The sequence below is a fragment of the Gossypium raimondii genome, chromosome 4 (assembly GCF_025698545.1).
Source record: "Gossypium raimondii isolate GPD5lz chromosome 4, ASM2569854v1, whole genome shotgun sequence".
Lineage (NCBI taxonomy): Eukaryota > Viridiplantae > Streptophyta > Magnoliopsida > Malvales > Malvaceae > Gossypium > Gossypium raimondii.
In genome coordinates this window covers 1,925,901-1,953,131 of record NC_068568.1, presented here as the reverse complement: position 1 = coordinate 1,953,131, position 27,231 = coordinate 1,925,901, and the positions used below count along the sequence as shown (strand labels likewise).

Sequence of the window (27,231 nt, the reverse complement as noted above, 5' to 3'; positions counted from 1 at the left end):
TTCAACAATGTCGTCTTTAAAATTTAAATTTACGTTCACTCTTTAATAAGATAATGTGAATTACCATTGTACCCAACAAGTCACTTCTCCATAACAATATTTCTTATATCACCTATCATACTCTTTATTATATATTAAAAAAAAAACAAAATTGGAAAAAGCGAAACGACAGCGTTTTGTACTTCCAAAGTGTGCATTTATGCCAAAGCATCTTCTTCACCACCTCAATTTTTTCTTCTCTCTAGAAAAAAGTCATTAAATTGGTTGTTTTTATTATAAACTTCGTTTTCCAATCCTTTCGCCTCCTTCTCTTACACTCTCTTTTCGATTCAATAGTTAAATTTATAGCTGGAAAAGAGAATCGATTCAAATTTTTCAACAAATTCATGGTTTTTACATAAAATTTTATTTAAAGTTCTCTCTTTTTCCCCTTTTTACCCCCTTTTCTTTTTCTGTGTTTTGAGATATTATAACAAGAAAAACAATAATTTATCATAGTAGAGATAAAATTTGGGTTCGTGTTTGATTGCTCGATCTGTCGATGGAGGATTGTGCGAGCAGCGATGAAGATTACTACTATTCTTCCGATCGAGATTCCCTCGACGGTCTCGAGAATGAGGATTCCGATTTGCAGTGGGCCCCTTCAAAGGGTCCCACTACCAAGGTCAATTCTTTTTCTTCCATTTCCCCCTTTCTAGTATTTTTTTCGGAATTTAATTTCTTGTTTCAATTGTCATTGATTCATCGATTCTTGGTTTTGGGTCTTTTTTTGGTCTTTCGATTGCGTAAAAGGATGGGTTTTTGGGTGTATTGTGGATTACTTGGAAATGATGTTGAAAGAATCTTTGTTAATTGCTCAATTTATTGGGTTGTGGATTTTGAGAAGATAAGGAAATTTGAAGGAGCTTTTAGAATTTTGATTTTTTTTGTGGGGATTTAGTTTTTGCATGCTCATTAGGGAGTTCTTTAATTTTACAGGCAGAGGAGCTGCTGATCGTCGAATTTGATCGATTCTTTTTCCCCCTATATGATGTGTATAACCTCTTGCTTATGTTGTGTGTTTTTTATACTATATAGCATCATGTATATTGAAAATTAAGTTCTAATCTTGATGGGAAAAGCCATAAAGAAGAAAAGGTTACATAATTTTCTATGAATTCTTATATTCATCTTTGCTTTTGGCTCTTATTTGTGCATGATTCTTAGAATGGACTTGTGTTGTAACCCTTTCTGGTATTATGCAGGTTATTACTAAGGAATCACTTTTAGCTGCTCAGGTAAGAATTTATTTCCTTTCCCTTTTCCGGGGTTTCCCGTGCTCGTGCGTTTTATTTTATAGGATTTACTGTTACTGAATTGATTGTTTTGGTATTGTTTGGCAGAGGGAGGATTTACGGAGAGTAATGGAGATGCTATCACTTAGGGAGCACCATGCTCGGACTTTACTAATTCATTACCGGTGGGATGTTGAGAAATTGCTTGCCGTACTTGTGGAGAAGGGAAAAGCGGACTTGTTTTCTGAAGCAGGTGTTTCTGTTGTTGAGAGTGAGGATACAGTGACACCACTGTCATCTTCATCTACAGCAATGTGTGACATATGCATAGAGGAGTTACCTGGTGATAAGATGACGAAAATGGACTGCGGCCATGCCTTTTGCAATGACTGTAAGCATCCTGCTCAATCCGCAGCTTCTTCCTGAAGCATGCATTTGTTTCACGTCCCCACATAACATCAGCATGTGAACAATACTGAGAAACTCGACATTGATAATGTGTGCTTAAAGTAATTGAACTTGTAACAGCTTGCACATTTGAGTCTATTGAGTTGATTTATTTATCTTTTCTTTTTCCAGGTTGGACAGAACATTTTGTTGTGAAGATAAATGAGGGTCAAAGTAAGCGCATAAGGTGCATGGCACATAAGTGCAATGCTATTTGTGATGAAGCTGTTGTTAGAAATCTAGTTGGTAAAAGGCATCCTGATCTAGCGGAGAAATTTGATCGTTTTCTTCTCGAGTCATACATTGAAGATAATAGGATGGTTAAATGGTGCCCTAGTACTCCTCATTGTGGAAATGCAATACGTGTTGAGGATGATGAATTTTGTGAGGTGGAGTGTTCTTGTGGTGTACAGTTTTGTTTCAGTTGCTTATCAGAAGCACACTCGCCATGTTCATGCATGATGTGGGAGCTTTGGATGAAGAAGTGCCGAGATGAATCAGAAACAGTCAATTGGATCACTGTTCATACAAAGCCTTGTCCGAAGTGTCACAAACCTGTGGAAAAGAATGGTGGGTGTAATCTGGTGAGCTGTATCTGCGGACAAGCATTTTGGTAAGGATTTCCTTCTATGTTAATTACAGTTTGCCAATTTCATAATGTGGTTACAATTAGTTCTCTAGATCTAAGTGTTCGATTCTTTAACAAGAGCATAAGTGACTTTTTCCCTCTTCCCTGTGTTAATTGATTCATAATTATATTATTTGGCTTGTTTACATGATTTACACATTTCTCTCTTTTCCAAATAATGCAGTTGGCTGTGTGGTGGTGCTACTGGACGGGACCATACTTGGTCAAGAATTGCTGGTCACAGCTGTGGTCGTTACATAGAAGATCGTGAGAAAAAGACAGAACGAGCAAAACGAGATCTTTATCGGTATATGCACTATCATAACCGTTATAAAGCTCATACAGATTCCTTTAAGCTTGAGAGTAAACTGAAGGAGACTATACTGGAGAAGGTATCAATTTCAGAAGAAAGGGAATCCAGGCTTAGAGATTTCAGCTGGGTAACTAATGGACTCTGTAGACTTTTCAGATCAAGGCGTGTTCTTTCATATTCATACCCATTTGCCTTCTACATGTTTGGAGAAGAACTATTCAAGGATGAGATGACAAATGAGGAAAGGGAAATAAAACAGCATCTATTCGAGGATCAGCAGCAGCAACTTGAGGCAAATGTTGAGAAACTTTCTAAGTTTTTGGAAGAGCCCTTTGATCAATATACTGATGATAAAGTTATGGAGATACGAATGCAAGTAATCAATCTTTCTGTGATCATTGATTCCCTTTGTAAGAAAATGTAAGTACAGTCATTAGTTATTACATATGAACAGTTTATGAGAGTGTTCTAAATTCACTTCGGAGGCTATTACTTGCAGGTATGAGTGCATTGAGAATGATTTGCTGGGTTCTCTCCAACGAAATACCCATAATATCGCTCCATACAAATCCAAGGGCATTGAGAAAGCATCAGAGCTTGCTGTCTGTTGGAGTGGTAAAGCCAGTACTACTACTGGTAAATGCCTTCCTTCCGATTGTGGCACTAGCGGTAAGTGCACTTCACTCTTTGGAGATCAGCACATGAACAAACACACACATGCATGCTTTAAAGATTTTACTAACACATTGACATTTAGGCAAACGTGACCGATCTTTCAGCTTTGGGACTTCGGACGACAAAGGTTGCCCGTCACCAAAGCAACCTAAGAAGGAAAGTTATGGAGGTGGTTTCTTTGATCTCAACTTGCCAGCAGAAGTTCTTGACAGGAATTGATCTCTAAGTAGGCTTTTTTTTTTCTAGATAAGTACATATGTACATATCTAACTAGAGAGACCCTCATTTATCTAAAATGGGAGTTGATAATTTATGGATTGAGCAGAGAACCGCTTAAAATGCTTTTACTTCCCCTGCTTAGCATCTTTTTGTCCCCCCATTTTGTACTTCCTTTCTATTTTAGAGATAGTTTGGAAGATGAATCATGGATTTCCATAGGTTCTTTTGTCTTTCAGAGGTTTGTGTGAACTGAAAATCCATTTAATGTACAGAAGCCTTGGGCTTTTGAATATTTGAGTAATTTTCTCAATCCGAGATTTGAGATGTTCCAAAGTTTCCTCCTTTATTTACCATGCTCATGGAAAGATATAGATAATGTGCATCACCCATATATGATCATATAAAGTAAGTAGAGAAAAACTTGCCATATCTTTGACTATTATGAAAAAGGGGTTGTGTCATAGGTAACCGGTTGAATGTCTCGTATGCAAAATTTCTATAGCTTTTGAAAGTTCTTTACAGAGGAGGCCCATATACAGTCAAACAACTCGCATGAAAAGCTTCATGGTTAGGTTGGTTGAAAGAAATAGCATGGAAACATTACTGATTTAAAATTTTCGTCATGATCAGGTTTTGATCATTTCAAGTTTAAAATGTTTTAGATTATTGGATTTGAGGTTTGAGTTTTGTGGGTTGAGTTATCGTGGGTTTTAATCATTTTATTTGGATCATTTACTACTATTGCTACTACTAAGTATAAATTTGGGTTAATTGAAGCCGAGTTTTCCCACATTAATCTTAGACAAGATTTGATATAATTTTAATTAATCCCTTAAGACATGGGTATCTTCTAATCCCTCGTTTTCCTCCATTTTCAGACTTTTGATCTAAAATTTTGCAACTAAATCAAATATGTGGTAATAAACCATTAAAAGTTTTTAATTATCAATTACCCAACAGTAAACTTTTCCTAATTTTTCTCCATTTGTAGTACTGTATCCCAAGAAAACAAAAGGCAACAAACTTTTCTGAAAGAAATGGAAATAAAAAGAAAAAGCAAGAACCCTTTAATGGATTGAATTCTAATCCGCCCCCCTCTTCCTCAAAGGGATTAAATTCCCACCAAAGCAGTCATTTCATATAAAAGCCATTGATATAATGTGTTTATTCTTTGACCTTCAACTTTCAGCCCTTTTGAGGTCTAGTTTCTTTTTCCTTTAAGTGCTGCCTCCCTTTTGGTTATTTTAAATGACAAATCACCCTAATTTCAGTTTTACGAGTAATTTTTATATATTTGGACATATATATCCAAACATACATCATACATTAGTGTCAAGAAATGATTTTGCATGCGTTCATGCACTAATTATTACTTTTTTTTCTGTCATGAATCCATTAAAAACTCGTATAATTTTGCATGCACAAAGCATTTTTTGGTGGAGACAAATCAAGGTGGATCCCCCTTAGCTTGAATGGTGTCAACAAAGGCACAAGACAACAAAAAAACTGGTTCACTTCTTTTAATGCAAATATGAAATAAAGGTATCACCATTCCAAAAAGCTATCTTCAAAGGTGGTAAAAATGGACACCCCTTTTTAGCCTTTTAGCCACACCTAATTAATGCATATTGCTCTTCTACCTATGTAAACTACTACTAGTTAAATATTATGTTTTCCATGTATCTTCTAAAGTTAATTTGTTTCTATGAGTAGTCTCATTCCATTAGATTGTTTTCTTGTGAACCTTTCTATAAACAGGTTTATATATATATATATGTACTATATTCTGTCAATATCTGATGGTGCATTTAATGCTGTTTCGGTGAATTTAAAATTACCATTAATGTTACCGTGCTTCACTTGAATATGCAAATGGAGTTCATGGAAGAAGCAACAACACACAAGCGCTCTAGCAGGTATCTTTGATGTTCTTAAAGCCAGATAACTCCATTTTCAGCTTGTAATAATGGTTGGTATATATATATATATATTTGTTGAACCAGTTTCCCATTTCATAACACAATAAAGAGCCATGTTGATGCAAACAAGGATCAAATTTTCAACCCAAAAGTTCAACATTCATTAAAGCAAGAGGTAAAATCTGCCATATGTATGTATGTATGTATGTATGTATGTATATATGCAAAGCTCAGTTACAATTTTTTTACTGCAGATTCTACAGCTTGAGGAACAATTGCAGGACCAATTTGTGGTTAGGCGTGTATTAGAGAAGGCATTAAGTCCTAGGCCTTTTACCTATGATGTTGCAGTTGATGAGTTTCATTCAAGTAAATTCCAGGCTGCTAAAGAACTAATCAAGGATATTGCAGTGTTAGAATTGGAAATAGCTTACTTAGAGAAGTATCTCCTTTCATTGTACCGTAAAATGTTCGATCGGCGATTCTCGTGTTTAAACATCACAGAGGAGAATCCAGAATCAACTTCGGTGGCACATGATATTAAGGAATGCAATAATGATGTTCGGGGTACTGAGACATTGTTAGATTCCAGTATTTATCGGAGTCATTCTTCGCTCTCTCGGCAATCGGCGTATGCCATTGCTTCTCCACAAAAAACCGGTGTTTCCTATCATATTCCCGAAACACCGAACTGGCTTTCCGAGGAGATGATCAAGACTGTTTCAAACATATATTTCGAACTTGCAGACCCACCATTGAATAACCATGATTGCTTTTCTTCTCCTATTTCATATCCATCATCAGTTAATGATACATGGAGCACCCCACAATGTTTCCATGTTGATAATAACAGGGGACCTTACTGCAAAATGGTTAAGGTTCAAGGGATTTATAGAGACAGCAACAAGTTACAGGACATTGAACATAAGTTGCAATATTACAGGTCACCCTTCTTAAAAAATCCCAAACACATTTCATGTCTTTTTTTGTTTGTTTTTAATTTAATTGAAACATATAATCCATTGTCTTACAGGTCACTTGTTTATCAGCTTGAAGAAATCGATGTTAGAACGATGAAACATGAAGAAAAGCTAGCTTTCTGGATTAATGTACACAATTCTCTGGTGATGCATGTAATGTTTCTCAATCTTCATTACATTTTAATGTTTCAAACAAGACCCTTGTTAAAAAATGGGTTCTGCTTTGTTCATTTACAGGCATATTTGGTGTATGGCATTCCCAAAAACAGTACCAAGAGGTTCTCCTTATTACTCAAGGTGAGAACTTAACTTTTTCTAATTACTTTTAACACAAAAAAGTTCGTGTAATGGAATCATGGATGATGATGATGATGAACCAGGCAGCATATAATGTTGGGGGCTACACCATAAGCATAGAAACAATACAGGGTTCTATTCTGGGATGTAAGTTGCAGAGACCAGGACAGGTGAAATCAATTTCCTTCGAATTTTATCAACCGGTTCTTATTTTGATTAGAACTGATACGAGTTGTTTTTTGACATTTTGATCTGTTTGTAGTGGCTATGGTTTTTGTTTGCTTTGAAGACTAAATTTAAAGTTGGTGATCCTCGAAGAAACTATGCAATTGAATCCCCAGAACCCCTTCTTCATTTTGCACTTTGTTTGGGGAGTTCTTCGGATCCTGCGGTATACTCTTTGCCCTGAATTTTGATTTATATTACAAAAATTAAGTTTTAGGCATTTTAATTCTGAACCAAAACCAAAAATTCCATCCGATTAACTCGATTAAACTTGATTTGATCATATAAAGTCAAAAATTCAAACATGGAAAAATGACCTCAATCCAAACCATCCGAACTTAGAATGATGAAAATTCGAAATGATCTCGACTTAAATGACAAAAACTCAAGATGAGCTGAACTTTAGTATTTAAACCTAAATAACATTACTTGAAATAATTTAAACTCAAAAATTCAACCAACAAACTTTAAAATCATAGTTAACCCGACTTAGATTAACCTAATATAAAGCCAACTTGATCCATCTATAGACTTGTTTAAGGATTAGACTATTTGCCTAAGCCCGATGGTCCGTCAAAAATTAGAGAGAGATTGGATACAAATATTAGGTTAGAAAAACGGACTTGGGATAAAAAATTAAACATGTTTAAAATATGGGTCGAGCTAGGGCTCAAGCATTGAATGGTTGAGCCCTAGCCCGACACGTTTTTTAAGTTTGTAATATATTATAATATATATATATATATATATAATGTAATTTATAAAACAAAATTAAATGTATAATAATATATAGTATTATAATGAAAACATTAAAAAAGTATTAAGTTGACTATATATAAAATTTTTATAAATGTAAAAATAAATATAAAATTATTGAGTATTAAATTAAAAACAATATAAATATTTTTCAAAAAAATTAAAAAATATGTGTAAGCAGAGAGATTTTAAACTCATATTTCAAGTTAGGTTAAACTTGAAGAAAGATAAAGTACATTAATATAATGTTTAAGCTCAATTTAAACCCGAGTCATAAACATCTCTACCCGTCCAATTCTTTTAAATTAATTCTCAAATTTTGTCACGATCTAGGTTCGAATATACACACCCAAGGAAGTGTTCCAGGAGCTAGAAGTTGCAAAAGAAGAGTACATACAGGCAAATTTTAGTGTCAACAAAGAAGAAAAAATCGAGTTACCAAAGATTATGGACTATTTTGCAAAAGATTCAGATGTTTGCTCAGCTGGTTTATTGCAGATGCTTCACCAATTTATGCCTCAGCCATTGAAGAAGAACCTTCAGGTTCAGCTATCTTGCAATAGGAAAAATGGGAAATGCATTGAGTGGATCCCTCACAACTTTGCATTCCAATACTTATTTTCAAAAGAATTATCTTACTGATTCGGGATTCGGGTCAAGTAGTAAGAAATTCGATATAAATGTTTTTTAGAATACAAATTAATCCGATATGAGAAATGAAAACTATAAGCCAATTTGCTACTTTTATAAAACGTAATTCGATGGAGTAGTTTTTTCTAATTCATTTAATATCAACAATATACAATTTATTAGAACGTGAGATGCTTTTTTATTTTGGAACTTAAATAATTTTTATGTTTATATAGATATAGAGTTATTTGTTTTACTCAATAATTTTACGATAAATTATATGGTATTTTTCTTAACTGGGTCGTGCATTTTGAAATTTGCTTGGTAACACGGCTTGATGCTCCTTAAGCAAAGTTTCGAATTCGAGTCCTGTATATAAAAAAATAGTGTTGGGAGAGTTTCGGCTCTAACTTGATCTGTTCATAAGTTGGGTTATTCACTCAAACTCGAAAGCTCACCCAAAATATTAAAAAACTTGACAAAAAATACAAAGCCTAAAAAATAAGCTTGAATAAGAAAAATGAAATCCCATTAATATAGGTCGAACTTGAGCTTCAACATTTAAAACCTAAGCCGAGCTCAGCATGTTTTAACTTTTGTAATATATGTTTGTTTTTTTTTTATATATATTATGTAATTTATAGTATATTATATAATTTTAAATATATAATAATATAATACTATGTAAAAATTAAAAAAAATATGTTAAATTGTCTAAATTTAAAAATCATCTAAAATATTAAATATTAAATTAAAAATAATATATATTTACTTAAAACGAGCTTAGATTAGCTATTTACAATGCGCGGATCAAACTTAGATAAATATAATGTGTACTGGTATCATATATAAACTCAATTAAAACCAGACCTAACTCATAAACACATCTACCCGTATTATATGATCCGACTCGAATTTTAACCTATAAAAAAAAAAGTCCTCCATGTTTTTATAATGAGGTTTATTTCATACTTTCTGTCAGCTGGGACGTAAAGATGAGGAGAGGTCAACCCAACCTACACTAGACCACATAATTTGTCAACATTTGTCATTAATTCTCATAGAAGAAAATTTCAAATTCACAACACTTATCTAATTGGTCAAAGCCATCAATGTCAAGGCATTCAAAAAAGCTACCAAAAACAATGTTCTGTAAGCCAAGGCAAGCCACTGGTTTTTGAAACGTCGTGGCTGATCATATAATATAGTCAATCAACAAAAAACATGGCTCCCCAGTGCTTTGAAGAGTTAAGTTTATCACCACAGCATCTACTATATAAACATGGTGCAACATTACAACTCTACAAATCAAACACCTACTGCAATTAAAATCCCAGAATTACTTAAACAACAATGGCTACCTATGAAGGTAAAGTTTTCACTGAAGAACAAGAAGCTTTGGTGGTCAAGTCATGGACTGTAATGAAGAAGAATGCAGCTGAATTGGGTCTTAAATTCTTCTTGAAGTAAGCTATTTTGTTTCCTGTTTATCTGGTAAAAGTATGAGGAAAGTTTGTGATTAAGTATCGGATTACATTTTGCACCATTTACTTATAAACTAGATAAATTAGTCTCTTTTGTTAAATATATTATCCATTAAATTGGCGTGATTGACGGAATAACTAGTTTCTAATAGAAAATGTATGGAATTTTAACATAAGAACTAACGATATAAGGACTAATTTGTCCATTTTTTTAGTAGAGGGAAACAAAATACAATTTGACTATTGTTACTAGAGCCACCATGATACTTTTACCCTATATATACACACATATATGTATTGCCTTGTTTTTAATTAGGATTTTGATTGAATGGGGGCAGGATATTTGAGATTGCACCATCAGCCAAGAAACTATTCTCATTCTTGAGAGACTCAAATGTTCCATTGGAGCAAAACACAAAGCTGAAGCCCCATGCCATGTCTGTCTTTGTCATGGTAAGTAATAAAAACAGACACCGTCACTTTTACCATATTGAAATTTCTCATTGGTATGTTCATGTTTATGAACAAGTTGAACATCCTTGTCGCAGACATGTGAATCTGCAGTTCAACTGCGTAAAGCAGGCAAAGTTACAGTGAGGGAATCAAATTTGAAGAAATTAGGAGCTACCCATTTTAAGTATGGGGTAGTTGATGAACATTTTGAGGTAAGAATATATATTTATATATATATATATATCAGCAGCATCAATGTTCCAAGGGACAAGGACTAATAAATGTGTGTTTTGCAGGTAACAAAATTTGCTCTTTTGGAGACCATAAAAGAAGCAGTTCCAGATATGTGGTCAGATGAGATGAAGAATGCATGGGGTGAAGCCTATGATCGTTTGGTTGCAGCCATTAAAATAGAAATGAAGGCATGCTCACTAGCTGCATGATTTCACAAGTTCCCTACATTATTGCTTGTTAATTTTGGGTCCAATAAGATTGAAAGTTTTCAATCATTTAAACATGTAATGTAACATAGCTATTGCTCATCACTACTGTTTTGCCCCTAGTTTGTTCGCTCCTGTTCTTTTGGCCCTTGTATCTCCATAAATAATTGGTAACGTAACATAGTTTGTACTCTTCAAAATTTTAAAATTTAGTCCTTTAACTTTTATTTTCAAGAATTTAGTTTTTCCACATGTTAATGAATTTTCGTTAATTTGAGTGTATGATGCTTTAATATTCGAAACTAGAAGCTAAATTCCTAAAATTAAAAGCGGAGGACTAAATTTCAAAAATCTGAAAAGTACAGAGGTAGGGGCATAATTAGGCCTAATCAGAAAATGACAATATGAGCTCTCTTTCTTGGCTCCTACTTGAAGACACTTTCACATGAAATACCCTGAAAGCTTCTAACACCACCCTCTTCTAATCATAATCAAATTCATATTATATGATATTATATATATATATATATATATATATATATATCATAGTAGATTTTTATAATAAGGGTCCCCTTGAATCCACCCTATACTTTCTCTCATGGCTTCTTTTGCGATAGAATCAAGTGGACTTAGGCACTCAAAGAAGAAGACTCCAAAGCCTTGTAATGATCCTATACTTCTTGAATCCTTTCTTTAATCATCCACATGCCACATGTAACATATTGGAATTAAGCTTAGTCCAAATATGATGTACGTGCAGCTGTTTCTGAATGTAGAGAAACAGTTTTAGCACCCAATATGCTGCAAATAATATTCGTCTAAAGTGGAGTTCACATAAACCAACTACCAATTTTATACCATATTATAGAACAGTTGAATCATGATTGAATAAAAGCATTGCACAAGTGAGCTTTTTAAAAATGCATAAAAAATGAAAATACAGAGGATATACAGCACATTTGCTTCTGCAAGATAAGGTTGCCATATGACAATAGATGTGGAATGGAATAATTGCAGTCAACATCTCCAAATTATGAATTAGATTTAAACTCCCAAACATTCTAACTATTGATCAAATAGATCTTTCCTTTTAACTTAGGCATGGTTGTTCCACTGGATTGGACTAGGAATCAACCGGCATACACCGGAACAAAGAAACGGTTTTTATGAATTTTTAATATTTATTTAATTGAAATCGAATTGATAGTTAAACCAAATATCAATGATCTTACTAGTTCAATCACCGATCCGATTCCAAAAATCATAAACTAAGGCATCGAATGCCATGTTGGATCTGGCATGGAGAATTGTTAAAAAAATGTAAATCAAATTCAATATCTATCTTGTATACAAAATGTTTAAAAAATAATAATCCTCTAAAATTTTAATGACATTGTATTTTTTTTTATCAATATGTTTTGAAGTTTGGAACCAATTTAGAAGTTGAATTCTAGTTCAAGGACTCCATGTAAAATTGACCCTCTATATAAAAATAAATTTTGGCACCATGGTTTTATGTGCAACCATATATATGAACTTTGATTTTGTGCAATTTTATACATGAAATTTTAATTTGCTCCAATTTTGTAAATTATTAACACATTTGTTGATATAACATCATTTTATGTTTATGTATAATGAGATAAATAATTATATTTATCTAATATAAAATAAATTGATGTACTTATTTCTTTAAACGTGTATGATTAAATCAAAATTAAAGTTTTAAATATACATTTGAATTCCAATTAGCAATTAGAGTTTCGCGTGTATAATTGCACCAAATTAAAATTCATGTATACAATTGCACATTAAATCAAAATTCATGTATAATTTTGAGATTTATTCCAATTTTTAATATAACCTTCTCTTCCATTTCCAAAGCTTTAAACAAAGACTCTAGCTAGCATGAAACAATGGCTTGTGAGAAAATTTAAAAAATATTTCTAGGGTCTAGAACACAACATTTCGGTTGACTGACCTCACAGGGTATTTGAACCCAGTACCAACTCGACAACTTCTTTTGTATGAGAATGATGAAATTTTTTGTGAAGAGTAAGCTCTGTTCAAAAGAGATATATATTCGCTAGCCTTAATGGCAAGTGAACACAATTCTTGAAGAGAAAGTGTAGCTTCAGATTTAGACAGTGGCAGGAGGAAATAAATCTGATCCAGTTGGAGTAGTTCATCTCCGGACACAGGAGGCAATGGCGAGTTTATGTACATTAACTCTGAGTTGCAAAGGAAACAGCTCGGATTCTGAGAGAGAATAAGGCTGGCTTTAACTGGTTGCCTCTATTAGTAGCATAATTATTAGTAGCATCTTTGACAACTCCAAAGATAATGGTGGGCACCAAAAGTCCCACAATTAAGGCACTAATAATTTGGTTTGAAATGATGGCATGGAATGGTGGCATGGAATAATTACAATTTTTGGTCCCTAATTGTATATGGACTTTGCAAGTTGATCCTTGAGCTTCAACTATAAATAGGCCTAATTATTCCTCATTTTAAACATCCCACACTTGCCATTCTTTACTTAAGGCAATTGTTCTCTCTCCCTATTTGTAAACTTTCACTTGTATTTTTGGAGTGAAATATATTTGGTAGTGCCCGAGGACGTAGGCAAAATTTGCTGAACCTCGTTAAAATTCTGGTGTTTTATTTCTCATTTGTTTTCTTATATTTAATAGCTTTATGTTGGTTATATTTATTTAGTTATTATTGCTATAAATAACTAAGTGAGTTCTGTCTAGTTGTTGGTTTTTAAGTGGGACCATTTGTGACCCCTCCAATTTAACTGGGAATTTTCTTAGTATAGTTGTGGCATAATAATTATCTAAATATTTCTGATAATATTATTATTAATATTATCGTCGCTTCCGCAACAATTGGTATCCGAGCTGAAGGTTTCGTAGTATGCTCTGTGTTTGCAGCTTAGTCTGATCTTACACATCAGAAACATTTCCTAAAGCTTGTGGGTATTCCGCATTTGGTGGCTATTAAATAGAAGCTATGGCAAAAATGACAGAAGAAAAAACATCCACATCAACAATTTCCACCCCGTACATTTTGTCATATTTGAACCGCAAATACGAGATTTGCAAAGGAAATTTTGATGGAACAGTCATTCGGCATGTGGCAAAGTGAGCTTCTAGATGCCCTCTTTCAACAGGGTCTAGATATTGCCATTGAGGAAGAAAAACCAGAAGGGGTTGATGATAAAGAATGGAAGACCATCAACCGATTGGCATGTGGTACAATTCGATCATGTCTTTCCAGAGAGCAGAAGTATACATTCAGTAAAGAGACTTCTGCAAGTAAATTGTGGAAGGCATTGGAGGAGAAATTCTGAAGAAGAACAACAAAAATAAGTTGCACATGAAGAAAAGACTGCTTGCTTTGCTTATGTTCTGGTACCACGATGAACGAGCACATTACCAATTTTAATCAGCTGGTGGCTGATTTTTTGAATTTGGATGTGACTTTTGAAGACGAAGACTTGGCATTAATGTTGTTGGGATCGCTTCCTGAGGAGTTTGAGTACCTTGAAACTACTCTACTTCATAGAAAGTCGGAAGTAACTTTCAATGAAGTAACTGCTGCATTGTATAGCTATGAACTACGCCGAAAGGATAAGTTGAAAAGTTCAGGTGAAGCAGCAGTCGAAGCATTGGTAACAAGAGGTCGTCAGCAAAGTCAGTCTAAGGGGAAGAGAAGAAAGTCCAAAGGTCGAGCTGTTGCCAAAGATGAATGTTCCTATTGCAAAGAAAAAGGACATTGGAAGAAAAATTGAAGAAAAAAGGGAAGACTCCACAAGATGCAAATGTTGCAGAATGCAATAGTGAAGCAGAGTCAGACTTTTCTCTTAGTGTGTCATCCTGCCACTGTCTAAATCTGAAGCTACACTTTCTCTTCAAGAATTGTGTTCACTTGCCATTAAGGCTAGCGAATATATATCTCTTTTGAACAGAGCTTACTCTTCACAAAAAATTTCATCATTCTCATACAAAAGAAGTTGTCGAGTTGGTACTGGGTTCAAATACCCTGTGAGGTCAGTCAACCGAAATGTTGTGTCCTAGACCCTAGAAATATTTTTTAAATTTTCTCACAAGCCATTGTTTCATGCTAGCTAGAGTCTTTGTTTAAAGCTTTGGAAATGGAAGAGAAGGTTATATTAAAATTGGAATAAATCTCAAAATTATACATGAATTTTGATTTAATGTGCAATTGTATACATGAATTTTAATTTGGTGCAATTATACACGCGAAACTCTAATTGCTAATTGGAATTCAAATGTATATTTAAAACTTTAATTTTGATTTAATCATACACGTTTAAAGAAATAAGTACATCAATTTATTTTTATATTAGATAAATATAATTATTTATCTCGTTATACATAAACATAAAATGATGTTATATCAAGAAATGTGTTAATAATTTACAAAAATTGGAGCAAATTAAAATTTCATGTATAAAAATTGCACAAAATCAAAGTTCATATATATGGTTGCACATAAAACCATGGTGCCAAAATTTATTTTTATATAGAGGGTCAATTTTACATGGAGTCCTTGAACTAGAATTCAACTTCTAAATTGGTTCCAAACTTCAAAACATATTGATAAAAAAATACAATGTCATTAAAATTTTAGAGGATTATTATTTTTAAACATTTTGTATACAAGATAGATATTGAATTTGATTTACATTTTTTTAACAATTCTCCATGCCAGATCCAACATGGCATTCGATGCCTTAGTTTATGATTTTTGGAATCGGATCGGTGATTGAACTAGTAAGATCATTGATATTTGGTTTAACTATCAATTCGATTTCAATTAAATAAATATTAAAATTCATAAAACCGCTTTTTTGTTCCGTGTATGCCGTTGATTCCTAGTCCAATCCAGTGGAACAACCATGCCTAAGTTAAAAGGAAAGATCTATTTGATCAATAGTTAGAATGTTTGGGAGTTTAAATCTAATTCATAATTTGGAGATGTTGACTGCAATTATTCCATTCCACATCTATTGTCATATGGCAACCTTATCTTGCAGAAGCAAATGTGCTGTATATCCTCTGTATTTTCATTTTTTATGCATTTTTAAAAAGCTCACTTGTGCAATGCTTTTATTCAATCATGATTCAACTGTTCTATAATATGGTATAAAATTGGTAGTTGGTTTATGTGAACTCCACTTTAGACGAATATTATTTGCAGCATATTAAGTGCTAAAACTGTTTCTCTACATTCAGAAACAGCTGCACGTACATCATATTTGGACTAAGCTTAATTCCAATATGTTACATGTGGCATGTGGATGATTAAAGAAAGGATTCAAGAAGTATAGGATCATTACAAGGCTTTGGAGTCTTCTTCTTTGAGTGCCTAAGTCCACTTGATTCTATCGCAAAAGAAGCCATGAGAGAAAGTATAGGGTGGATTCAAGGGGACCCTTATTATAAAAATCTACTATGATATATATATATATATATATATATATATATATAATATCATATAATATGAATTTGATTATGATTAGAAGAGGGTGGTGTTAGAAGCTTTCAGGGTATTTCATGTGAAAGTGTCTTCAAGTAGGAGCCAAGAAAGAGAGCTCATATTGTCATTTTCTGATTAGGCCTAATTATGCCCCTACCCTCTGTACTTTTCAGATTTTTGAAATTTAGTCCCTCCGCTTTTAATTTTAGGAATTTAGCTTCTAGTTTCGAATATTAAAGCATCATACACTCAAATTAACGAAAATTCATTAACATGTGGAAAAACTAAATTCTTGAAAATAAAAGTTAAAGGACTAAATTTTAAAATTTTGAAGAGTACAAACTATGTTACGTTACCAATTATTTATGGAGATACAAGGGGCCAAAAAGAACAGGAGCGAACAAACTAGGGGGCAAAAACAGTAGTGATGAGCAATAGCTATGTTACATTACATGTTTAAATGATTGAAAACTTTCAATCTTATTGGACCCAAAATTAACAAGCAATAATGTAGGGAACTTGTGAAATCATGCAGCTAGTGAGCATGCCTTCATTTCTATTTTAATGGCTGCAACCAAACGATCATAGGCTTCACCCCATGCATTCTTCATCTCATCTGACCACATATCTGGAACTGCTTCTTTTATGGTCTCCAAAAGAGCAAATTTTGTTACCTGCAAAAACACACATTTATTAGTCCTTGTCCCTTGGAACATTGATGCTGCTGATATATATATATATATATAAATATATATTCTTACCTCAAAATGTTCATCAACTACCCCATACTTAAAATGGGTAGCTCCTAATTTCTTCAAATTTGATTCCCTCACTGTAACTTTGCCTGCTTTACGCAGTTGAACTGCAGATTCACATGTCTGCGACAAGGATGTTCAACTTGTTCATAAACATGAACATACCAATGAGAAATTTCAATATGGTAAAAGTGACGGTGTCTGTTTTTATTACTTACCATGACAAAGACAGACATGGCATGGGGCTTCAGCTTTGTGTTTTGCTCCAATGGAACATTTGAGTCTCTCAAGAATGAGAATAGTTTCTTGGCTGATGGTGCAATCTCAAATATCCTGCCCCCATTCAATCAAAATCCTAATTAAAAACAAGGCAATACATATATGTGTGTATATATAGGGTAAAAGTATCATGGTGGCTCTAGTAACAATAGTCAAATTGTATTTTGTTTCCCTCTACTAAAAAAATGGACAAATTAGTCCTTATACGTTAGTTCTTATGTTAAAAATTCCATACATTTTCTATTAGAAACTAGTTATTCCGTCAATCACGTCAATTTAATGGATAATATATTTAACAAAAGAGACTAATTTATCTAGTTTATAAGTAAATGGTGCAAAATGTAATCCGATACTTAATCACAAACTTTCCTCATACTTTTACCAGATAAACAGGAAACAAAAATAGCTTACTTCAAGAAGAATTTAAGACCCAATTCAGCTGCATTCTTCTTCATTACAGTCCATGACTTGACCACCAAAGCTTCTTGTTCTTCAGTGAAAACTTTACCTTCATAGGTAGCCATTGTTGTTTAAGTAATTCTGGGATTTTAATTGCAGTAGGTGTTTGATTTGTAGAGTTGTAATGTTGCACCATGTTTATATAGTAGATGCTGTGGTGATAAACTTAACTCTTCAAAGCACTGGGGAGCCATGTTTTTTGTTGATTGACTATATTATATGATCAGCCACGACGTTTCAAAAACCAGTGGCTTGCCTTGGCTTACAGAACATTGTTTTTGGTAGCTTTTTTGAATGCCTTGACATTGATGGCTTTGACCAATTAGATAAGTGTTGTGAATTTGAAATTTTCTTCTATGAGAATTAATGACAAATGTTGACAAATTATGTGGTCTAGTGTAGGTTGGGTTGACCTCTCCTCATCTTTACGTCCCAGCTGACAGAAAGTATGAAATAAACCTCATTATAAAAACATGGAGGACTTTTTTTTTTATAGGTTAAAATTCGAGTCGGATCATATAATACGGGTAGATGTGTTTATGAGTTAGGTCGGTTTTAATTGAGTTTATATATGATACCAAGACACATTATATTTATCTAAGTTTGATCCGCATTGTAAATAGCTAATCTAAGCTCGCTTTTAAGTAAATATATATTATTTTAATTTAATATTTAATATTTTAGATGATTTTAAATTTAGACAATTTAACATATTTTTTTAATTTTTACATAGTATTATATTATTATATATTTAAAATTATATAATATACTATAAATTACATAATATATATAAAAAAAACAAACATATATTACAAAAGTTAAAACATGCCGAGCTCGGCTTAGGTTTTAAATGTTGAAGCTCAAGTTCAACCTATATTAATGGGATTTCATTTTTCTTATTCAAGCTTATTTTTAGGCTTTGTATTTTTGTCAAGTTTTTAATATTTTGGGTGAGCTTTGAGTTTGAGTGAATAACCCAACTTATGAACAGATCAAGTTAGAGCCAAGCTCTCCCAACACTATTTTTTTATATACAGACTCAATTCAAAACTTTGCTTAAGGAGCATCAAGCCGTGTTACCAAGCAAATTTCAAAATGCACGACCAGCTTAAGAAAAATACCATATAATTTATCGTAAAATTATTGAGTAAAACAAATAACTCTATATCTATATAAACATAAAATTATTTAAGTTCCAAAATAAAAAGCATCTCACGTTCTAATAAATTGTATATTGTTGATATTAAATGAATTAGAAAAAACTACTCCATCGAATTACGTTTTATAAAAGTAGCAAATTGGCTTATAGTTTTCATTTCTCATATCTGATTAATTTGTATTCTAAATAATATTTATATCTAATTTCTTACTACTTGACCCGAATCCCGAATCAGTAAGATAATTCTTTTGAAAATAAGTATTGGAATGCAAAGTTGTGAGGGATCCACTCAATGCATTTCCCATTTTTCCTATTGCAAGATAGCTGAACCTGAAGGTTCTTCTTCAATGGCTGAGGCATAAATTGGTGAAGCATCTGCAATAAACCAGCTGAGCAAACATCTGAATCTTTTGCAAAATAGTCCATAATCTTTGGTAACTCGATTTTTTCTTCTTTGTTGACACTAAAATTTGCCTGTATGTACTCTTCTTTTGCAACTTCTAGCTCCTGGAACACTTCCTTGGGTGTGTATATTCGAACCTAGATCGTGACAAAATTTGAGAATTAATTTAAAAGAATTGGACGGGTAGAGATGTTTATGACTCGGGTTTAAATTGAGCTTAAACATTATATTAATGTATTTTATCTTTCCTCAAGTTTAACCTAACCTGAAATATGAGTTTAAAATTTAGTTAAATCTCTTTGCTTACACATATTTTTTAATTTTTTAAAAATATTTATATTGTTTTTAATTTAATACTCAATAATTTTATATTTATTTTATATTTATAAAAATTTTATATATAGTCAACTTAATACTTTTTTAATGTTTTTATTATAATACTATATATTATTATACATTTAATTTTTTTTATAAATTACATTATATATATATTATAATATATTACAAACTTAAAAAACGTGTCGGGCTAGGCTCAAGCATTGAATGGTTGAGCCCTAGCTTGACCCATATTTTAAACATGTTTAATTTTTTATCCCAAGTCCGTTTTTCTAACCTAATATTTGTATCCAATCTCTCTCTAATTTTTGACGGACCATCGGGCTTAGGCAAATAGTCTAATCCTTAAACAAGTCTATAGATGGATCAAGTTGGCTTTATATTAGGTTAATCTAAGTCGGGTTAACTATGATTTTAAAGTTTGTTGGTTGAATTTTGAGTTTAAATTATTTCAAGTAATGTTATTTAGGTTTAAATACTAAAGTTCAAATTTCATCTTGAGTTTTTGTCATTTAAGTCGAGATCATTTCAATTTTCATCATTCTAAGTTCGGATGGTTTGGATTGAGGTCATTTTTCCATGTTTGAATTTTTGACTTTATATGATCAAATCAAGTTTAATCGAGTTAATCGGATGGAATTTTTGGTTTTGGTTCGTAATTAAAATGCCTAAAACTTAATTTTTGTAATATAAATCAAAATTCAGGGCAAAGAGTATACCGCAGATCCAAGAACTCCCCAAACAAAGTGCAAAATGAAGAAGGGTTCTGGGATTCAATTGCATAGTTTCTTCGAGGATCACCAACTTTAAATTTAGTCTTCAAAGCAAACAAAAACCATAGCCACTACAAACAGATCAAAATGTCAAAAACAACTCAGACGCTTCTAATCAAAATAAGAACCGGTTGATAAAATTCAAGGAAATTGATTTCACTCACCCGGTCTCTGCAACTTACATCCCGAATAGAACCCTATATTGTTTCTATGCTTATGGTGTAGCCCCCAACATTATATACTGCCTGGTTCATCATCATCATTATCCATGATTCCATTACACGAACTTTTTTGTGTTAAAAGTAATTAGAAAAAGTTAAGTGCTCACCTTGAGTAATAAGGAGAACCTCTTGGTACTGTTTTTGGGAATGCCATACACCAAATATGCCTGTAAATGAACAAAGCAGAACCCATTTTTCTTTACCAGCAATCCTGTATCCATCTGGCTGAGTCATATAGATTTCCTCTTTCAAATCACCGTGTAGAAACGCGGTCTTTACATCAAGTTGAGCTAGCTCCAAATTCAAATAGGAAGGAAGATTAAGGTTCTCCAATCAAACAACGGTGGAGAATATAAAAGCGATCCATTCCTGAAGATATGCCAAGATTGTGGCATAGTGAGGCACTTCACCGTAGGTGGAACACCGCAACAGAATGGGGTGACAGAGCGTATGAATCGAACGCTTGTGGAGAAAGTTCGATGTATGTTATCTAATGCCAGATTATTAGTAGCATTTTTGACAACTACAAAGATAATGGTGGGCACCAAAAGTCCCACAATTAAGGCACTAATAATTTGGTTTGAAATGATGGCATGGAATGGTGGCATAGAATAATTGCAATTTTTGGTCCCTAATTGTATAGGGACTTTGCAAGTTGATCCTTGAGCTTCAACTATAAATAGGTCTAATTATTCCTCATTTCAAACATCCCACACTTGCCATTCTCTACTTAAGGCAATTGTTCTCTCTCCCTATTTGTAAACTTTCACTTGTATTTTTGGAGTGAAATATATTTGGTAGTGCCCGAGGACGTAGGCAAAATTTGCTGAACCTCGTTAAAATTCTGGTGTTTTATTTCTCATTTGTTTTCTTATATTTAATAGCTTTATGTTGGTTATATTTATTTAGTTATTATTGCTATAAATAACTAAGTGAGTTCTGTCTAGTTGTTGGTTTTTTAAGTGGGACCATTTGTGACCCTTCCAATTTAACTGGAAATTTTCTTAGTATAGTTGTGGCATAATAATTATCTAAATATTTCTGATAATATTACTATTAATATTATCGTTGCTTCCGCAACAATTGGTATCCGAGCTGAAGGTTTCGTAGTATGCTCTGTGTTTGCAGCTTAGTCTGATCCTACACATCAAAAACATTTCCTAAAGCTTGTGGGTATTCCGCATTTGGTGGCTATTAAATAAAAGCTATGGCAAAAATGACAGAAGAAAAAACATCCACATCAACAATTTCCACCCCGTACATTTTGTCAAGGGCTGGAACTGCAAATACGAGATTTGCAGTGGAAATTTTTGATGGAACAGATCATTTTAGCATGTGGCAAAGTGAGCTTCTAGATGCCCTCTTTCAATAGGGTCTAGATATTGCCATTGAGGAAGAAAAACCAGAAGGGGTTGATGATAAAGAATGGAAGACCATCAACCGATTGGCATGTGGTACAATTCGATCATGTCTTTCCAGAGAGCAGAAGTATACATTCAGTAAAGAGACTTCTGCAAGTAAATTGTGGAAGGCATTGGAGGAGAAATTCTGAAGAATACCAAAATAAGTTGCACATGAAGAAAAGATTGCTTGTTTCGGTTATGTTCCTGGTACCACGATGAACGAGCACATTACCAATTTTAATCAGCTGGTGACTGATTTTTTGAATTTGGATGTGACTTTTGAAGATGAAGACTTGGCATTAATGTTGTTGGAATCGCTTCCTGAGGAGTTTGAGTACCTTGAAACTACTCTACTTCATAGAAAGTCGAGTAACTTTCAATGAAGTAATCACGCATTGTATAGCTATGAACTACGCCGAAAGGATAAGTTGAAAAGTTCAGGTGAAGCAGCAGTGGAAGCATTGGTAACAAGAGGTCGTCAGCAAAGTCAGTCTAAGGGGAAGAAAAGAAAGTCCAAAGGTCGAGCTGTTGCCAAAGATGAATGTTCCTATTGCAAAGAAAAAGGACATTGGAAGAAAAATTGAAGAAAAAAGGGAAGACTCCGCAAGATGCAAATGTTGCAGAATGCAATAGTGAAGCAGAGTCAGACTTTTCTCTTAGTGTGTCATCTTCAACATCACATGCAGATGAGTGGATCATGGATTCTGGTTGTTCCTATCATATGTGTCCCATTCGGGAATGGTTCTTTGAATTTCAAGAACTAGATGGAGGGGTTGTTTACTTGGGTAATGATAACACATGTAAAACAACCGGGATAGGTTCAATTAAACTGAGGAATCATGATGGATCTATTAGAATTTTGCGGGATGTACGATGTCCCAAAGTTGAAGAAGAATCTCATCTCTTTGGGGTCTTTAGAATCTAAAGGCTTAGTTGTGACATTACGAGATGGAGTTCTTAAAGCAACTTCAGGAGCATTGGTGATGTTGAAAGGCATAAGAAAGAACAATCTGTATTACTACCAAGGTAGTACAGTGGTGGGGACAACAAAGACAATTTGAAATTTCGAGTACCAAGAAGGACGCCGAGGCAACACGGCTATGGCATATGCGTTTGGGCCATGCTGGTGAAAAATCCTTGCAAACTCTTGCCAAGCAAGGATTATTGAAAGGTACAAAGACTTGCAAACTTGAATTTTGCGAGCATTGTGTTCTGGGAAAACAACGAAGGGTGAAATTTGGCACTGGGATTCACAATACCAAAGGTATTTTGGATTATGTGTATTCTGATGTATGGGGACCGTCCAAGACTCCATCACTTGGAGGAAGACGTTATTTTGTCACCTTTATTGATGATTTTTCCAGAAGGGTTTGGGTGTTTCCTATGAAGAACAAAGATGAGGTGCTTGAAGTTTTCCTTAAGTGGAAAACTAAAGTTGAAAATCAGACAGGAAGGAAGATTAAGGTTTTCCGATCAGACAACGGTGGAGAATATAAAAGCGATCAATTCCTGAAGATATGCCAAGATTGTGGCATAGTGAGGCACTTCACCGTAGGTGGAACACCGCAACAGAATGGGATGGCAGAGCGTATGAATCGAACGCTTGTGGAGAAAGTTCGATGTAATGCTGGATTAGATAGAAAGTTTTGGGCTGAGGCTGTGACGTACGCTCAACATCTCATCAATCATTTGCCATCATCTGCTATAAATGGCAAGACTCATTTGGAGGTATGGTATGGAAAACCTGCTACTGATTATGACACCTTGCGTATTTTTGGTTCTATTGCATATTATCATGTGAAAGAATCAAAGTTAGATCCAAGAGCAAAGAAGGCTCTATTCATGGGCTTCAATGCTGGTGTTAAGGGATATCGTTTGTGGTGTCTAGAGGCAAAGAAGACGATAATCAGTAGGGATGTTACCTTTGATGAATCTGCCATGTTGAATAAGGTAAATCCAGAAGGAGTGAGTAGTACTCCGCAGCAGGTGGAGTTTGAGCAGAGTGTGGTAATTCCAGCAGAAGGTACCACTAGTGATTCTTCATTGGCGATGCAGAGTCGATGAGGAAGAGGTTCCTACCAAGAACCTCAACAAAGAATCGAGCCAATTGCGATCGAAGGCGAGACGAGAATTGAAACCCCGCTTCGTTTCATCGACATGGTATCTTATGCACTTCCAGTTGTTTATAATATTCCATCCAATTACACCGAAGCCATTCAAAGTTTAGAGAATGATAGATGGTTAGGTGCAATGGAAGAGAAAATGCATTCTCTAGAGAAAAACAAGACGTGGAAGCTGGCACAACTACCAAAAGGGAAGAAGACGATTGGTTGCAAATGGGTATTTGCAAAGAAAGAAGGATTTCCTGACAAAGAAGATGTTCGTTACAAGGCAAGGTTGGTGGCTAAAGGCTACGCTCAGAAGGAGGGAATTGACTATAATGAGATGTTTTCTCCAGTTGTTAAACATTCCTCCATTAGAATTTTGTCGGCCTTGGTAGCGCAGTTGAATTTGGAGCTAGCTCAACTTGATGTAAAGACCACGTTTCTACACGGTGATTTGAAAGAGGAAATCTATATGACTCAGCCAAATGGATACAGGATTGCTGGTAAAGAAAATTGGGTTTGTAAACTTAGCAAATCGTTGTACGGATTGAAACAATCTCCGAGACAATGGTACAAACGATTTGACAGGTTCATGATAGACCAGAAGTACAAAAGAAGCAAATACGATCATTGTGTGTATTTGCGCAAGCTTCAAGATGGTTCCTACATCTACTTACTCTTATATGTTGATGATATGCTGATTGCAGCAAAGAGCCAAATGGAGATTGATAGACTGAAGGCTTAGTTGAGTAAAGAGTTTGAGATGAAGGATTTAGGGGAAGCCAAGAAGATTCTCGGCATGGAAATAACTCGGGATAAAAAGAGGGGCAAACTTTGGCTGTCACAAAAACAGTATTTGGAAAAGGTACTACAACGTTTCGATATGTCTGAAGGTACAAAACCTGTAAGCACCCCACTTGCTCCTCATTTCAAATTGAGTAACCAGTTATCTCCAACGACTAAAGAAGAACGAGAGTACATGGCAAAAGTCCCATATGCAAATGCAGTTGGAAGCTTGATGTATGCAATGGTATGTACGAGACTAGATATTTCACAGGCTGTTAGTGTTGTTAGCGGTACATGCATGATCCGGCAAGGGTCATTGGCAAGTCAGAAATGGATTCTGCAGATCTCAAAATACCATAGATGTCGGATTGGCATTCGAGCGGGATGAATCACTTGGTCAATGCATAGTTGGATATTGTGATTCTAATTATGCAGGTGATTTGGATAAGCGACGGTCTACAACTGGCTATTTGTTTACTTTAGCAAAAACGCCAGTTAGTTGGAAATCTACCTTACAGTCCACGGTGGCTTTGCCTACAACAGAGGCAGAGTATATGGCAATTACAGAGGCTGTGAAGGAAGCAATTTGGCTTCACGGATTGCTTAAAGACTTGGAAGTTGGTCAGAAACAACTTAAGGTATATTCTGACAGTCAGAGTGCTATTCATTTAGCAAAGAATCAAGTCTTTCATGCACGAACGAAGCATATAGACGTTCGCTATCACTTTGTGCGGGAAATTCTCGAAGAAGAGGAGATACTTCTCCAAAAGATTCACACTACGGAGAATCCTGCAGATATGCTGACTAAGGTGGTTACAAGGGCCAAGTTTGAACATTGTTTAGACTTGATCAATGTCCGACACATTTGATATGGCGTCGTTGGCGCAAATTTGAAGGCACTATCAAGTATTGTTGTCAAAGGCAGAAAGAATTGTGTGAAGATAAGATTATCTTAATCGAATCTTCAAGGTGGAGATTATTAGTAGCATAATTATTAGTAGCATCTTTGACAACTCCAAAGATAATGGTGGGCACCAAAAGTCCCACAATTAAGGCACTAATAATTTGGTTTGAAATGATGGCATGGAATGGTGGCATGGAATAATTGCAATTTTTGGTCCCTAATTGTATAGGGACTTTGCAAGTTGATCCTTGAGCTTCAACTATAAATAGGCCTAATTATTCCTCATTTTAAACATCCCACACTTGCCATTCTCTATTTAAGGCAATTGTTCTCTCTCCTATTTGTAAACTTTCACTTGTATTTTTGGAGTGAAATATATTTGGTAGTGCCCGAGGACGTAGGCAAAATTTGCTGAACCTTGTTAAAATTCTGGTGTTTTATTTCTCATTTGTTTTCTTATATTTAATAGCTTTATGTTGGTTATATTTATTTAGTTATTATTGCTATAAATAACTAAATGAGTTCTGTCTAGTTGTTGGTTTTTAAGTGGGACCATTTGTGACCCCTCCAATTTAACTAGGAATTTTCTTAGTATAGTTGTGGCATAATAATTATCTAAATATTTCTGATAATATTATTATTAATATTATCGCCGCCTTATATGACCTCGACTCTTGAAGCTTTCCATCTGGATGTATGATTTTGGTCGTCGGGTGCGGCCACCTCAAGGTTCCGACCTTTTTCATCGAGCATTGAGAAGAAGCACAAATACGCATCGTTTTTCAAGAGAATAAAACAGAGCTTTGAAGATAAGAAAGTGGGGCTAAGGCTGGAATGGAGGAAAAGGATGTGGCATTGAGCTTTATATAGAAAACAAAAACCAATGGCAAAGATGCTCTAAGACCAGTAGTATCTTAAATTTTTTTAGCAACAAAAAGTTGAATTTGTTTTTATATTATAAAATCCTAGAAATGCATTAAATATGTGATTTGTGGCTGCTAAATAAAGCGAGGATAGATGTGGTCAACAATAGGGTCAACAGGCAAAGGTTCTTTCAAGTCTTTTTATTAATTATTGTATTTGATACCATTGCTTTTCTAACTAGTTAACCGTCTTGTCCTAAAATAATGTAGTTTGAAGGTTAAAATAGCTTTATTGACTCCTTAATTAATGGAAAATGATGTCATCGTCCCTCCTCCTTAAAGAAAACAAGACATCTCCCTTGTTAAGCATACCGGTAAGCATATTATTAGAGGCTCTTTTTAAGCATATGAAAGAACTTAAATATACTTTTTGAATATATGAAAATAGTCATATAACTAACAAGTCTTAGGAAGGACAGTCACGAACTTTAAAAGGTTTAGTCTCATGGACTATAAAATGGACGGAGATTACCTATA

At 34.1% G+C, this 27,231-nt stretch overlaps 4 protein-coding genes across 5 annotated transcripts; 3 read left to right on the top strand and 1 right to left on the bottom strand.

The window, feature by feature from the left end:
- Window positions 1-243: 243 nt before the first annotated feature.
- LOC105778883 (probable E3 ubiquitin-protein ligase ARI2) lies at window positions 244-3,658 on the top strand. Of its 2 annotated transcripts, XM_052629084.1 has the most exons (8): window positions 533-664; window positions 979-1,034; window positions 1,245-1,277; window positions 1,383-1,665; window positions 1,854-2,334; window positions 2,534-3,082; window positions 3,162-3,331; window positions 3,420-3,658. In XM_052629084.1, exons 4-8 carry the CDS (start codon window positions 1,404-1,406, stop codon window positions 3,554-3,556), a joined length of 1,599 nt encoding a protein of 532 aa, XP_052485044.1. In that variant the 5' UTR covers window positions 533-664; window positions 979-1,034; window positions 1,245-1,277; window positions 1,383-1,403; the 3' UTR covers window positions 3,557-3,658. The 2 variants fall into 2 exon arrangements, with proteins under 2 accessions (XP_012458089.1, XP_052485044.1); XM_012602635.2 differs by lacking the exon at window positions 979-1,034 and having other exon boundaries at window positions 244-664.
- Window positions 3,659-5,226: 1,568 nt separating this feature from the next.
- LOC105778890 (uncharacterized) lies at window positions 5,227-8,565 on the top strand. Its single transcript, XM_012602641.2, has 8 exons — window positions 5,227-5,472; window positions 5,560-5,650; window positions 5,730-6,418; window positions 6,509-6,608; window positions 6,693-6,752; window positions 6,836-6,922; window positions 7,015-7,143; window positions 8,067-8,565. The coding sequence occupies exons 1-8, from the start codon at window positions 5,423-5,425 to the stop codon at window positions 8,373-8,375; spliced, it is 1,515 nt and encodes a 504-aa protein (XP_012458095.1). The 5' UTR covers window positions 5,227-5,422; the 3' UTR covers window positions 8,376-8,565.
- Window positions 8,566-9,660: 1,095 nt separating this feature from the next.
- Window positions 9,661-10,845, top strand: LOC105778894 (non-symbiotic hemoglobin 1). The gene is made up of 4 exons (XM_012602643.2): window positions 9,661-9,829; window positions 10,186-10,300; window positions 10,396-10,512; window positions 10,597-10,845. The coding sequence occupies exons 1-4, from the start codon at window positions 9,717-9,719 to the stop codon at window positions 10,741-10,743; spliced, it is 492 nt and encodes a 163-aa protein (XP_012458097.1). The 5' UTR covers window positions 9,661-9,716; the 3' UTR covers window positions 10,744-10,845.
- A 5,692-nt stretch (window positions 10,846-16,537) lies between these two features.
- On the bottom strand, window positions 16,538-17,862 carry LOC105778895 (non-symbiotic hemoglobin 1). The gene is made up of 4 exons (XM_012602645.2): window positions 17,694-17,862; window positions 17,222-17,336; window positions 17,010-17,126; window positions 16,538-16,922 (listed from the first exon to the last, which is right to left on the bottom strand). The coding sequence occupies exons 1-4, from the start codon at window positions 17,804-17,806 to the stop codon at window positions 16,776-16,778; spliced, it is 492 nt and encodes a 163-aa protein (XP_012458099.1). The 5' UTR covers window positions 17,807-17,862; the 3' UTR covers window positions 16,538-16,775.
- Between the last annotated feature and the right edge of the window lie 9,369 nt (window positions 17,863-27,231).

What these genes read in the sequence shown, in the direction of transcription:
- LOC105778883 (XM_012602635.2), top strand. Translation starts at nt 542, where the DNA reads ATGGAGGATTGTGCGAGCAGCGATGAAGATTACTACTATTCTTCCGAT. An exon ending in AATCACTTTTAGCTGCTCAG is followed by an intron (nt 1,278 to 1,382) that starts GTAAGAATTTAT and finishes ATTGTTTGGCAG; the next exon opens with AGGGAGGATTTACGGAGAGT. An exon ending in ATCTGCGGACAAGCATTTTG is followed by an intron (nt 2,335 to 2,533) that starts GTAAGGATTTCC and finishes CAAATAATGCAG; the next exon opens with TTGGCTGTGTGGTGGTGCTA.
- LOC105778890 (XM_012602641.2), top strand. Translation starts at nt 5,423, where the DNA reads ATGCAAATGGAGTTCATGGAAGAAGCAACAACACACAAGCGCTCTAGC. An exon ending in ACAATTCTCTGGTGATGCAT is followed by an intron (nt 6,609 to 6,692) that starts GTAATGTTTCTC and finishes GTTCATTTACAG; the next exon opens with GCATATTTGGTGTATGGCAT. An exon ending in GGAGTTCTTCGGATCCTGCG is followed by an intron (nt 7,144 to 8,066) that starts GTATACTCTTTG and finishes GTCACGATCTAG; the next exon opens with GTTCGAATATACACACCCAA.
- LOC105778894 (XM_012602643.2), top strand. Translation starts at nt 9,717, where the DNA reads ATGGCTACCTATGAAGGTAAAGTTTTCACTGAAGAACAAGAAGCTTTG. An exon ending in CCATGTCTGTCTTTGTCATG is followed by an intron (nt 10,301 to 10,395) that starts GTAAGTAATAAA and finishes TCCTTGTCGCAG; the next exon opens with ACATGTGAATCTGCAGTTCA. An exon ending in TAGTTGATGAACATTTTGAG is followed by an intron (nt 10,513 to 10,596) that starts GTAAGAATATAT and finishes TGTGTTTTGCAG; the next exon opens with GTAACAAAATTTGCTCTTTT.
- LOC105778895 (XM_012602645.2), bottom strand. Translation starts at nt 17,806, where the DNA reads ATGGCTACCTATGAAGGTAAAGTTTTCACTGAAGAACAAGAAGCTTTG. An exon ending in GGTCTTAAATTCTTCTTGAA is followed by an intron (nt 17,337 to 17,693) that starts GTAAGCTATTTT and finishes GAATGGGGGCAG; the next exon opens with GATATTTGAGATTGCACCAT. An exon ending in TAGTTGATGAACATTTTGAG is followed by an intron (nt 16,923 to 17,009) that starts GTAAGAATATAT and finishes GTGTTTTTGCAG; the next exon opens with GTAACAAAATTTGCTCTTTT.